Raw genomic sequence first — 13,176 nt, 5'->3', positions numbered from 1 at the left:
TCAAAAATATTGTTATACGCACTGTAGATCCCGATGTCATAGTCTTAGCAATTGCTTACTTCTTTCCCTTGTTAACAAAGGGCCTGGATAAACTTTGTATTGCATTTGAAACAGGAAAGAATTATGAATTTATTCCAGTTCATGCTATAGCTGAAGCAATGGGAAGCGAAAAGGATATATAGCTTTACCAGGTTTCTATGCTTTTACGGGTTATGACAGTATTCCATATTTTACCCATTCCATACCAACGGCAATTTTTGACATTCATGAAAGATACGTGGTACTACTATACTCCTCAACCAGTAACAGTAGAAGTGTCAATAATGCACGACAGGAGTTGTTCATGACCAAAAAACGTCCCCTTGAAAGTCTGCCACCGACAAAGAACGCATTACAAGTGTTACGTAGTGCTTTCCAAACTGGACACGTTTGGGGACAAGCAAGCAAACGCACAATATGTGTACCCTCTCCAACCGACTGGGGACGGTGGTTGGATGATGCATCATGGCACGTGAAATAGTCGGATTTGTCAGAAATTTCGGATTCATGTAGAGAACTAATAAAATGTACGTGCAAACTGTAGAAACAAGTGTGGATGCAGACATATTGGACTGTCTTGTACACTATTATGCAACTGTAAGAATGAATGTGAAGAATGAATGAATGTAAGAATCAATGGCTGTGGTGCTTGTCGATGTGTTTGGTTATGGTCCAGAAACATTGTTCAACTTCAGAAATATTCAGTTTAAACGAAGCATTATATCATATACTTTTAGATAAAAATAATGTATAATGATTTCGCCTATGTTTCAATTTAAAAAGTATATGGAACAGATAAACACCTACAGTAATTCATAACTTGTTTTTAACATAAAAATTGTAATCCTTGACCTCAAAAACCTATAAATCGATACCAAACACTCAATTCCTACGACGTATAACAGAAAAACTGTAACCGCGTAGCCATTTTGAAATATGGTCGCCATCTTGGATTTCTTTGACTTTAGACGATGCCTCCCCGACTTAATTTCATTGTATAACCTTAAACATTATTTATACCAACGGGGATGTTCTTATCACAATTTGCAGTTTTTCGTTGATTTCTGCGATGTAGCACCTCAACTAATACATTTTATTTTATTTTTTAATTTTCTTATATTTTAGAAATGTATATCCAGTTTTTCTTTAGATTTTTCGGCCCCAAGAGAGCAGGGCCCTAAGCTATAGCTTGTTTAGCTTATACGTAAATCCGGCACTGTAAACAGTATACACATACAGGCGCGGATCCAAAGGTGGCTATAGAGGCTATAGCCCCCCCCCCCTTGACGTTCAGGTATACACTGGATAAAATGGGCTTCAATCCTGTTTACTCTGGATAAAGAGACAAACTATGGTTTAGCTCCTCCCTTGATCATATCCTGGATCCGCCACTATATATATATATATATATATATATATATATATATATATATATATATATATATATATATATATAATGTTTGTGTTTAGTATGTTGTACGATGGAAGCTGATGAAAGAGCTTTATATTATTCTTGATTTTTTGACAGGTAAACAAAGAATATTTCGGGGATTAATCTACTCGATTATTATAATAAGATTATAATAATGTATTTTATTTTTTCTCTTGTATGTATATTCTCAGTCCTGCAGGAAGTTTTCATTTCTTTCTTGGAATAGATAAATGAAGACTTTGGATCGGCTTCTCCTTCACAAATCTCTGTCGAAAGGTTGACTTTATCGCTACCAACACAAATTATTACTTCTCATAGAAACCATCTACAAATACACTGTACTGCTGAAACAGAAACCATCAACTAAAGAGGTCATAAATTTTGCTATTCCTCGTGTTTGAAGTTCCCGTTCTTCACAACGACTTCCTTTCTCCCGCCCCTGCTAAGAAGTTCAAAGTAGGTTTTCAAAAGGACTGGCTCCCGCTGAGAAGGAAAGTGGGATGAGGAATGACTATAGTGCCATCTAGCAGTTAGACGGCCAAGTACGTGAACACGAAAAAATCTGATTTCTGATTTCTGTAGATTCAATAATGAAGGATATAATTTCTCATCGATTGTGTAATGAATGTTATTGGAAACAGCGAAAAAATAGTACAGTAGCGCACAAATACAAAGGTAGTACTCCATTCTCAAAAAAGTCCGAAGTTTTTAGCTCTTTTCCTTACTGTAAAAAAACAGAAGACTTTTCCCTCTAATTTTGATCATTTTCTTATGAGAATTTGGATTATAATTATCTGTATTTATAAGAAGAAAATATCACGCACAGCGTTCAAATTGCACCTTTAAAATGAGATGCATCATATTGAGTGAGCTATTGAGACATTTTTGCGAAAGAACGAAATGAAACCATGATTTGCCTAAAAAATGGTTGAGATCCCATGTTAAATTGAACACCAATCTTCTGGCCGCTGTGGCGCACTCCTTCTCCCTCTTAAGGTGAACCTACGGTAGTTTACCATTGCCTTCCATGGGATAATGATGACGTAGTAAGGACATAACCTACAGCTTAACTTGCGGTCTGAACCAGTTGTGTCCCCATGAAGAATCGAACCCAGGACCCTTAATTACAATGGAACGAGCTTAACCACTCATCCATTGGAGACACATTCTCTTCTTCTCTTAATGTAATTTATTCATGTAGGTTTTAATTTACTGTCGGGAGGAAATGCATTCTATTAATTCTTAATAAACCATTGTCATTTTTATATTTCATAATTTCACTTGAATTATGATTGAAGTTCTTAAATATTTACTCTTCTCTTATCATTGTAACAGTAAAATTTGGAATTAAAAAAAAAAAAAAGTAGGCGGTGTTTTTCACGTAATTTATTTTCAACTTATCACATAATTAAAGATTATAGTGAGTTTAATAAAAAGCATTTCATAAAACTTCATATGTAAAAAAATAGCATATTAGAGTACATGAATGTGGATTCTTTTGTATGTTTTTAAGCTACTCGAACGAATAAGAGAAACTCTTTCCAAGGTATTTGCAAATACACTTTTTCTCCTATATGCATTTTCTTTCCTCATGTTGTTAGGATACCCCCCCCCACATATATATATATATATATATATATATATATATATATATATATATATATATATATATATATATATATATATATATATATATATATAAACTCTTCCCAAAGAAACCGTTTTTCTCCTGTGTATGCGTTTTCTTTTCTCGTATGTTTTAGGTTGTTTGAATAAAAAAAGAATTGCCGTTGACTTGACCTCTTCGATTGGTGGACGTCACTCCGAGACACCAATAATTATTTGTGATAACTGATAAGAAAAGAATTGTTTACATTATTCACCGTCAGTAATGGTTAAATTCCATCTATATTAATAATATAATAAGCTGTCTATCTCTCTATCTAGCGCTTTTCAACTCGAGAAACATGAAATATGTAATAGAAACATGAAATTTTAATGTTTCAAAGCTGTCAGGGAGGAGCTGGAGCTGTTACAGCTCCCTACTAGTAGGTCACACCAGAACTGAGTTTTGGGGGTGAGAAGTTCCCATAAAAACAACATGGAGACATTTTAAAAATAATTGGAAACGACCAATATTTGAGTTGAATTCGTAGTTTTTGGGACCGCTAAGATGAATAGTGATAGTTTTAATCCAATTGAACTTCAAGGTCATACTCCACTCCCCAGGGAGGGGGCGAGATTTTAAAAGTAATCGAAAACGACAGATATTAGTGTTTAATCCATAGTTTTCGAGGTCGTTGAGTTTAACGTTATCAGTTTTCATGACTTTCAAGTTCATCCTCACTCGTTGGGAGGGGGAGGAGGAGGATGACTTTTTTAAGAATAGTCAGATAAGCTAGCTAATTAGTAACTACTGCAATTAGAGTGAATTAAACACATGAATATATTTTCTCGCGTTTGCGATTGATTCTGTGGGTCAACACCAGACTCTGTGGGTTACTAGTTTCAAATATTACTTTATTGTGAATCTTTTAAAAAATCCAAAACCTTGCCGCCCTGTGCTCGAGCACAGAATAGCACTTACCTAAATACAGGCCTGGTTACAATGCCAATTTAAAGTAATATTAACCAAATAAATGAATTCCATAGAATCAGTGCGTATGATCAGGGCCGTGCCGTGGAGGGAGCGGGGCGACGGCCCCGGGTGCCGAAGTAACGGGGGCGAAAAATTCGGGAGAATAAAGGAAAAAAAGATAGGAAATATTGCTTGGAATATATGTATGGGGGCGCCGTCGTATATTCTCGCCCCGGGCGCTGATTTTCCACGGCACGGCCCTGCGTATGACATCTTTCTGTGAGTACATACATGTTCTATCCGTCCTCCTTGAAAGATTCAATAGAAAAATGATAATGACAAACGTTTTCACTTTACCTGTGCAGAGCTATGAATGGAGAGATACAAGCGAATGTGTTCCTTGTGCGACATCAGGTAATCTCGTAGATACGTAGCCTCTAGCTCTGAGAATGGTTTCTCTCCACTGTAAATTTCAGAACAAGGGTAGTCTTCCATCTCTTTGGTCTCTGGAACAAAGCATCAGGAAGATAATAATAATTTTGTAAGACTATGTTCCTACGGTGGTCTAATAATTTTACTATGCAACTAACAACAATATAAACGATTTTATTTTTCGTTTGAACGGATGAACTCACCTCATCAAAAGAGGCTCGTGCTTGCTAATGAATGACAGGCTATATTCACAGCGTTTCTCCAGTTCACATTGATTCGCAACACATCGTTCAAATTGAGCAGGTAGATAGTACGGATATTTTTTTGTCTCTCTGTGTGTGTCACAAACATTGGCGCAAATCCCGGGGGGATGAGGGGGACATGTCCCCTCCAATCTTGGAACTGGGGGTACTGTTCCCCCAATAATCCGATTTGAAATGTGTTTTTTGTGAAAAAAATATGATTTGTGTACGATTGTCACAAAGAAAGTGAAATGAAATTTATGTCTCCCCAGAATAAGCCTCAAATCTGCCCACCTCCCAATGTTGAAGACAAATCTGCTCCCTGATCCTCCACAGAATTGTTTTTCTACTTCACAAATATTTTGAACATCGCTTAAAAAAAAAAAAAAGCTTATACTTGTCCCCCTCAATGTTGACGACAGACTTGCGCCGCTGGTCACAAAGGAAGGTTGTTGTGTTCAGATTTATATTGTTGACACTTGACAATGGCGGTGTTATATTGACGCGATTGTCTTACCAAGGGACCACAATTTCTTTAAAAAATTAGTTTTTGATCGTCAAATGTTATGAATTTCAATCTTTTCTGTCCACCTTCAACCATCCTTTATATAATACAATACGTATTACATAAAATCAACCATTCTTATGTTAAAATCTTAACCATTGGCACCACTGATTCTTACACTGCTTTAGTTCTAAATGAATGGTTCAACGCTCCCTAAGTTTTATACACAGGGCAGGGATTTGAACGAAATCATAGACTCTCACGTTGGGGCCTTGGTGACCAGTGTTTCTTCCAGACTTTTTTTTGGGACCAAACTAATACAAACTATACTATAATATAATAATAAATAGAATAGTACCAGCAGTGCCTCCCGGAATACTGAGTGTGCCCCCCAGGAACATTGTTTCTGAAAGAAACACTATTGGTGTCCTCCCTAATTATCACAGGGAAATGATTGATATCTCGTTGGAAAGCTTATGGAACACTGATTCCAAGGATGGAGGTCCACGTCTCATATAGCCTTGTTGCTGAAACGGACTCTATATTCCAATACAATCAAGCAGTTTTAAACCAACTAGAGCAAAGGTTATAAAGAAACCCATGTAAGCCATTTATTTTCAAGCTAATGAGTAAAACAGCTTGACAGTCGAAAAAAGAAAATTTGCTAAGTACAACATCCTAGGTTTTATGAATAATGACAGTTCCAGGCTATTCAAACATGAAGTGCAGAGCTCCTTGGTGGCTAAGCGGTTAGCGTACGCGCCTCTGGCGTGAGAGACCCGGGTTCGATTCCCGGCGGGAGCTCATTTGGTTAGGATTCCACGTTAATCAGTAGGTCCACGCCTCATATAGTCTCGCTGCTGAACGGGACGTTAAAATCGAACTCAACTCAACTCAAACATGAAGTTCCACTTTCTGTAGAGCGCCCTGGGCTCACGCTGTGTTCCTTTTACTCTCTATTAAGTTCTTTCCATATTTCGTAGATACGCATTTGACACATACTGCCTCTTTCAGTGGTTTCAGTTCTTAATCCACTCAGAAATAAAACTAAGGGTTATCTCATGTGCCTAGGCATTATCTCCATAGAAGGCAGAAACGAATTTGTCTGAAATTATTAACTATTTTATATACGTAATGCAGGGTGAAAAAGAAATATGATTAAAATGTGATATTTTATGATTCTAAGTCTCACTTTAAAGTAAGTACCAAACAAAGTCTTCAAAGTCTTAAATTGAGTTTTAATATCCATGTTTATTAAGGTTAATAACGAAGATCGAATTAGGCAGACAAAACATCGCTAGTTCTTGACTAGTTTAGATTATCTTCTAGTGGCAATGCCATCCGCCACTAAAAAAAAATCTTTTGACTTTTATGGGTTGATAGAAATTTTTTACTTTACCTTCTCTGGAACAGCGAGGTCATGAAAGAGGAGTCTACTATTTTCTCCTCTTCTTTCTGAAGAATGAAAGTTGAATCCAAACCATTCCTCTTATTTCTGAAGAATTTTCTCTTTAGCAGGATTTAAACCAAGGTTTAAACCTTCGGCCACGCCATTGTAAACACGAAGCAATAGCAAGTCTCAACTTTGACCTTGAGCTACGCTGAAGAGTATTATCGAGAGCGATGACTCCAGCAATACTTCATTGTACGGAGGTGCGTTTTGTCGGATGTACTATGGATATTTTAATTCATACACCATTACTATTTAAATCAGTATTACAAAACAACGATCTGCAACTGAAAAGAATCCAGCTATTTTTAGAATTGCTCTTGTTTACCACAAACACAAGGCAGCTAAGAGTGGATCTTCACTCTTAGTGAGTTTTCTAGTGGTATCCCTGAAAAATTTCGGTGGTGGTTTTTCATTAAAAAGCAAGTCGATCATGCATGCCTCCAACACAAGATACTCTGCGCCCGCCCATAAAAAGAGCACGTTTTCAAGTCCTAATATGGTGTAAAGCACATATTGCGAATCCTGAACTACTTACAGTGATGACTCGGGTTGGATTGTTAATGGGAAAGGAAAATACGAGCCAATAATGCGTGATATTCCTTGTGGACCTGAAGAGTTTTTCTCAGTCGTCAAATGTTCATGTAGTCCATCAAAATGTGCTCTCCCGTACAAATGTGCTCTAAATAAACTTTCTTGCACAGACATGTGTTCCTGTTCTGCTGATCTACAAAAATGCAGTAATGTGAGTGAGGAAGAAGATGATTATGAAATCTCAAATGGACTAGACTTTTGTGATGGTGCTGATGATAATGATGATGGTGATAAACTGAATCAGGGTTTATGAGATGGGTACCTCGAAGCGGACAATGCAGATAGGGAATCTGTTACTAGGATAATGCGAAGGATAAACTCTCGAAACTGAAACCGAAAGAAGAAACTGAGCACTGTCATAATTCTATTAAGGAAAAGCCTTTATTATGTGACTTCTTATTCTATTCCTTCATGAACCATTCGTCCGTCTTTCGGCCTACTGCCGATCCCTGTGACGTGAAAGAACGGAAATCAGGAAGTGTTTGTGTGTTTTCTTTGTCCCCCTTTTAACCATTTCTTGTTTTTTCTTAGTGCATTTTGAATGTGGTGTCATAGCGTAGTGTAGTTAAAATGTTATGAAGATTGAAATAAGAAGGACAACTTCGGATTCTGGAAGGGCCCTATCACTAACATGTCGATTCACACTAGAAGAAGAAAATAATGCTATATTCTATAAGAATATAATATAATACTTATCAGTAATTGAATATAATAAGATGACTCATGACTGGAGTACTTATTCCATAATAATTAAAACATATTTCTAAAATACTTATGAACATTATAGATCACATAATATAATAAATTGTAGAAGTAGATGTAATGATAACTAAATAATATTAATTGCTTCTCTTGAGTGAAATATTAGATTTTGTATACTGTCCTTTTCCTTACGTTTTATATGACAAGGGTTTTGAAAATAAAAATTTAATCTTATTTCATGCTCCTTTTATAAATTTAGCTATTTGACATAATACAAAAAATGAATGTTTTGTCAAATGAAATATTTTTTCGGAAATTTTTTTTTCAAATTTTAACCAAAACGGTTACATTTACGTAAAACGTGCTAATAACATAATGTGTAGAACGTACTTAGACCTTTTTTAAAAATATATATATACATATATAAAATCGAATGATTAGGAGCGAAGTTATAAGGGGTTGTTAATTGATCGATGACTCATCATTTTCCCCAACCACCTCCCCCTCCCAGTCGCGGGTCTGATATGTCCACCATCACTTTTGTCATTCCGTATCTTATAAGAAACAAAATGATACCATCTAGAATACTCTAGCATTAAATTGCACACGGGATGAAAAAAGTGACCACTAGAAAACGGACTACCTTCGATCATCCTTGTCAAGTTCATTCAGTACTCAGCAGAGAACATTCCGTCAGGATTATTGGTCTTTAACAACGTTCGGCGTATAAGAAGTTTTGAAAAAGCGTCCCTATTTCAGAGCAATATAAAAAACACATATTCTTTTATAAAACAAAATTAGGTCTCAACAAATACGACAAAAGCGTAAGTATCCAAGTTAATGTAAAAAAACATTCAGGAACATTAGTAAGTTATTAACAGAGAGAGCCTGGATTGATTTCCATGTCTAACACAATTTAAGCCTTGGTAATACCAATGAAATTATGATCATCCATTACCCTCAAAGGTAGAGAAAGGTATTCAGATTTCTTCAGGAAATGCAAAAAATAAATAAATAATAAAAAAAAAATCATGGTAGTACTATATCTTCTACCTTTGGAGAAATGTCAATCTCCGTTCATTGTCTAAAGAAAGTCTATAAAAATCTGAATAAATGCTATCGAAAGTTAGAAAACGATTCACGAAAAGATGTCCCTGATTTCCTTGCTGAGAATTCGTCGACAATTCTTAAAACAGTGACCTTGGTTCATCTGAATGGTGTCCCTGATCAGTAGCGTACGTAGGAATTTATTTCGGAGGGGGTCCAAACTCAATATGAGAGTATTTTATATTAAAATTCTTAAAATTGCCACTAAAATTAGGCTAAATTTACCCAAAAATCGAAATTTCGGGGGGTCCGGACCCCTAGGACCCACACCCTGCGTACGTTCCTGTACGTTCCTGTCCGTGATCAACTTCTGAAAAGAGGTTCGGAAAATACACTCCTACTTAAAGATAAATTGCCTTCTCATTACTACTAGTTATGAGGATTCTAAACACCAGCAATAATTCAGATATGTATTGAGCCTTACCATCTAGTTTAAATCTGAAGTTCCTGTTGATGTCTACTCCAACGCAATCGGAAAATTCTATGTATGAACGGCTCTTCCTCCAACTACGATCCTAAAAGCAAATTTTTATCCCAGTCAATCAAATCCACTTAAATATTTGTTGGTTGTACAAAAATACAAGTACTAATGCAAGAAAATTTTGTAGATTTCTTGATAAATACTGATTTGGGTGGTGTGATACCCGTATGGACTTGCAATTTCCATTGCTTATTATTATTATTATTATTATTATTATTATTATTATTATTATTATTATTATTTTTATTTTTTATTTTTTTTTCTTTAAAGAGCATAGCTTAAGTTTATGTTTCACCCCCTAAATAAATCGTAATTTGTTGAAACAACAATAGTCACTATTTTAAAGATCATTTTTGCTGCTTTTAAGGAATCTATAAAGATAGGGTTATCATTTATTGGTACAATAACGTGTTTTACAAGGGTCGATCAAGGTTGACCGGGATTTTCGTCGATGAATAACCGGATCATGATGAAACTTGCGGGTGACGTAATGTATTCCTTCTTGAATAACTAGCGTCTGGCATGACGTATTTGGCGCATGCGCAGCAGTTGCGGCGAACATGGCGGCAAGCGGTGTGTCTTTGACTGTGGAGCAGCGGTGTGTAATCAAATTTCTTATGAAGGAGAAAGCTAAACCAGCTCAGATTTTCAGAAGTTTGTAAGCACAATATGGTGAACAAACGATGGCACAGACAAGAGTATACGAATGGTGTGAACAGTTTCGCGAAGGACAGGAGCTGGTGACAAATGAAGCCCATGGACACATTCGCATGCAGGGTGTTATCCATGTGGATTTTCTGTACAAAGGAAGTACAATTAATACCCGGTATTACTCCACATTGTTGAGTGGTGCTGTACGAAAGTCCATTCGCAAGAAAAGACCTGGGATGTTGTCTGCAAATGTCATTTTTCTCCATGACAATCTCCGCTCTCACACGGCTAAGTGACAACAAAAACTCTGGCCGAAATGCACTGGGAAGTTCTGCCCCATACCCTCTACAGTTCATATTTAGCCCCAGTGATTATCATTTGTTTGTAACCCTTAAAGACCATCTGGGAGGGAAGAATTCACGACAGATGAAGCACTGCGGAACAATGTCGTCCAGTGGCTACAACAATAACCAAATTCTATCTACGCCAAAGGAATCAGGAAGCTGCAAAATGATGGCAACGGTGCCTCGACGTGCACGGAGAATATTTTGAAAAGCTGACATGGTTTCGTGCTTCTTGTGCTATTTGTTTCCTCTGAAGAAATAAAAGTCCTGGTCAACCTTGAACGACCCTTGTACATATGCGTAAATTTTGGCTTTCAATGTTGTTTCAACTGTAAATAATAAACGTGCTCTACAGACTCCAGAAAGAGAAAAGTCTTTAAAATATTGACTTACATTGTTTTAATACAGTGTGAATGAATACAAAATATTGACCTCATAATCAATCAAAGTAATCTATGAATAAGGAATTGTGAAACTTCCTTTCAAAATATCGTTTGTTTCTAATAATTCAAATATTTACTTTCTACTGCCACACTCACTCTAACAATAGTACAGAGGCGTATGCTTGGGCCACCTCTGACCAATGTTCGTAGATTTCCTTAAGAAAATTTCCCTGGACTCACACAAAAAATTCCCTTTTCGTACCAAATTTTTCCTAGTTCGTTGAGTGTTCAATTCCTATGACTGAAGTTATTTCATAAGATTAATTTAGCAATATTAAACGAAGTACCAGCCACATTTGTTGTATTAATTTGCTTTTGGCTTCTGTTTTTCCTTAACTTCTTTTAAACAAAAAATGACGCACACATCTAACAATAGGTGGTAATTAGGCTACTTTGAACGCACACACACACACAGAAACATACATGCACAAACTATTTTTATTGTATTGGTTTATTTCTGAAGAACAAAGAAAAAATAAGCATTTATATTGGTCAATGAGCCGGCGCGAGAATTTCCCTCGATTTTCATGTTTTATCGAAAAAATCCCTTTTGCTAAATTTACCTTTGAAATTTCCCTGGATTAAGGAAATTTCTTTCAAAGTACGAACACTGCCACTGATTCACTGATTTTGACAATATGTTAATAATAATAATAATAATAATAATAATAATAATAATAATAATAATAATAATAATAATAATAATAATAATAATAATAATAATAATAATAATACACAAAATATGCGTAACAATGAAGAAATAGTGTTTGGAACCTTTTTCTTGAACTGTATTTTTCAACTATTAATGTTTTCCGCCGCAGCGGGAACACCATCAAGTATCTCTGCACTTGTTCAAGACATGTTTCTAGAGCTGCCTCTCTTGCTGAGGTTTCATCTTGTAACATCTTTTCCGTGCTCAAACAAATCACCAGCTCTCTTCCATTCATCAGTTTGCAAAACTGAAAACTATTTCTGATTTTATTATTTAACTTGAAATCTACAGTTATTGTCCTGACTTTTACGCTCAGAAACAAACCTTTCATAAATATTCTACTCCTTAATAAAAAATGCTCTAAAAATTGATACCATTCTTCGTAGCAGTGTTGCCAACAATTTGTCACAAAAAGTCGCTAAATGGCAGATGAAATGACTCCAATTTCGGATGAAAAGTCGCTAAAAAATTATTAGTGGAATTCTGTCTCTTTCTCTCCATATATATATATATATATATATATATATATATATATATATGTGTGTGCGTGTGTGTGTGTGTGTGCATGTGTATGTGTTAAATTTGTGGTCAATTCAAATTGAAAGAATCATATGTAACTAGGAATGCAATGGATGTACCCGATTGCAATGAAATGAGCTGAGCGAGCTTAAACTACGTAATCATTCCTGGCCATTATGCAATAATAAATGCCATTTTTAATTGTTGACAAAAAAATCGCGTGAAAACTTTTTCCCCATGTTAAGTCTATGCATGCGTTTTGCGGTGATTATTCCTCGATGGTACATCGGATTTTTGATTTCGACCTATGTTGTCACTCAGCACGACATACTCTATCAGCGTGCTAAGTTTGGTTGAGATCGGCCAAACGGTCTAGGAGGAAGCGTTTTTCGGTGATTATTCCTCGATGGTACATCGGATTTTTGATTTCGACCTATGTTGTTACTCAGCACGACATACTCTATCAGCGTGCTAAGTTTGGTTGAGATCGGCCAAACGGTCTAGGTGGAGTTCGCGGACAACCAAACGGCTAACCCGAGTATAAGAGCTTCGCTTCGCTCAGCTCAACTAAGAATAATTTCATATTTAGAACGATATATATATATATATATATATATATATATATATATATATATATATATATATATATATATATATATATATATATATATATATATATATATATATATATATGATCAATTTCAGTTTAGCAAAATCAAAAATGAGTTTAGAAAAACGAACAAAGGATTGAATCTTACATCCACTTCACTTTTACTTACGTTTCTACAAATTATCAACTTACTATTGCTAACGTATTATTTTTGCCTCTAAACGGAACCTCTGTAACCTGAAGGACATTATAAATTGGAGTTGGTCTCCGTTAGCAGCCATCATAGCGGAAATATGGATATAGCCTACATGCTATATACTTTCCCAGATCATCAA

At 35.7% G+C, this 13,176-nt stretch overlaps 1 protein-coding gene across 1 annotated transcript in view; it reads right to left on the bottom strand.

Moving 5' to 3' along the window:
* The window catches only part of LOC145679642 (carboxypeptidase B-like), an 86,939-nt gene that overhangs the window by 23,502 nt on the left and 50,261 nt on the right, over positions 1-13,176 (bottom strand). The window contains exons 6-7 of the mRNA XM_081750216.1: positions 9,506-9,596; positions 4,407-4,555 (exon numbers count right to left, since the gene is read on the bottom strand). Of these exons, the coding sequence (XP_081606342.1) occupies positions 4,407-4,555; positions 9,506-9,596 (240 nt within the window). The remainder of the gene's footprint in view (positions 1-4,406; positions 4,556-9,505; positions 9,597-13,176) is intronic.

The sequence above is a fragment of the Thermobia domestica genome, chromosome 2, assembly GCF_964235325.1.
Source record: "Thermobia domestica chromosome 2, izTheDome1.hap1.1, whole genome shotgun sequence".
Classification (NCBI taxonomy): domain Eukaryota; kingdom Metazoa; phylum Arthropoda; class Insecta; order Zygentoma; family Lepismatidae; genus Thermobia; species Thermobia domestica.
The sequence above is the reverse complement of the archived record's forward strand: the minus strand, read 5'-3'. Positions and strand labels throughout refer to the sequence as shown.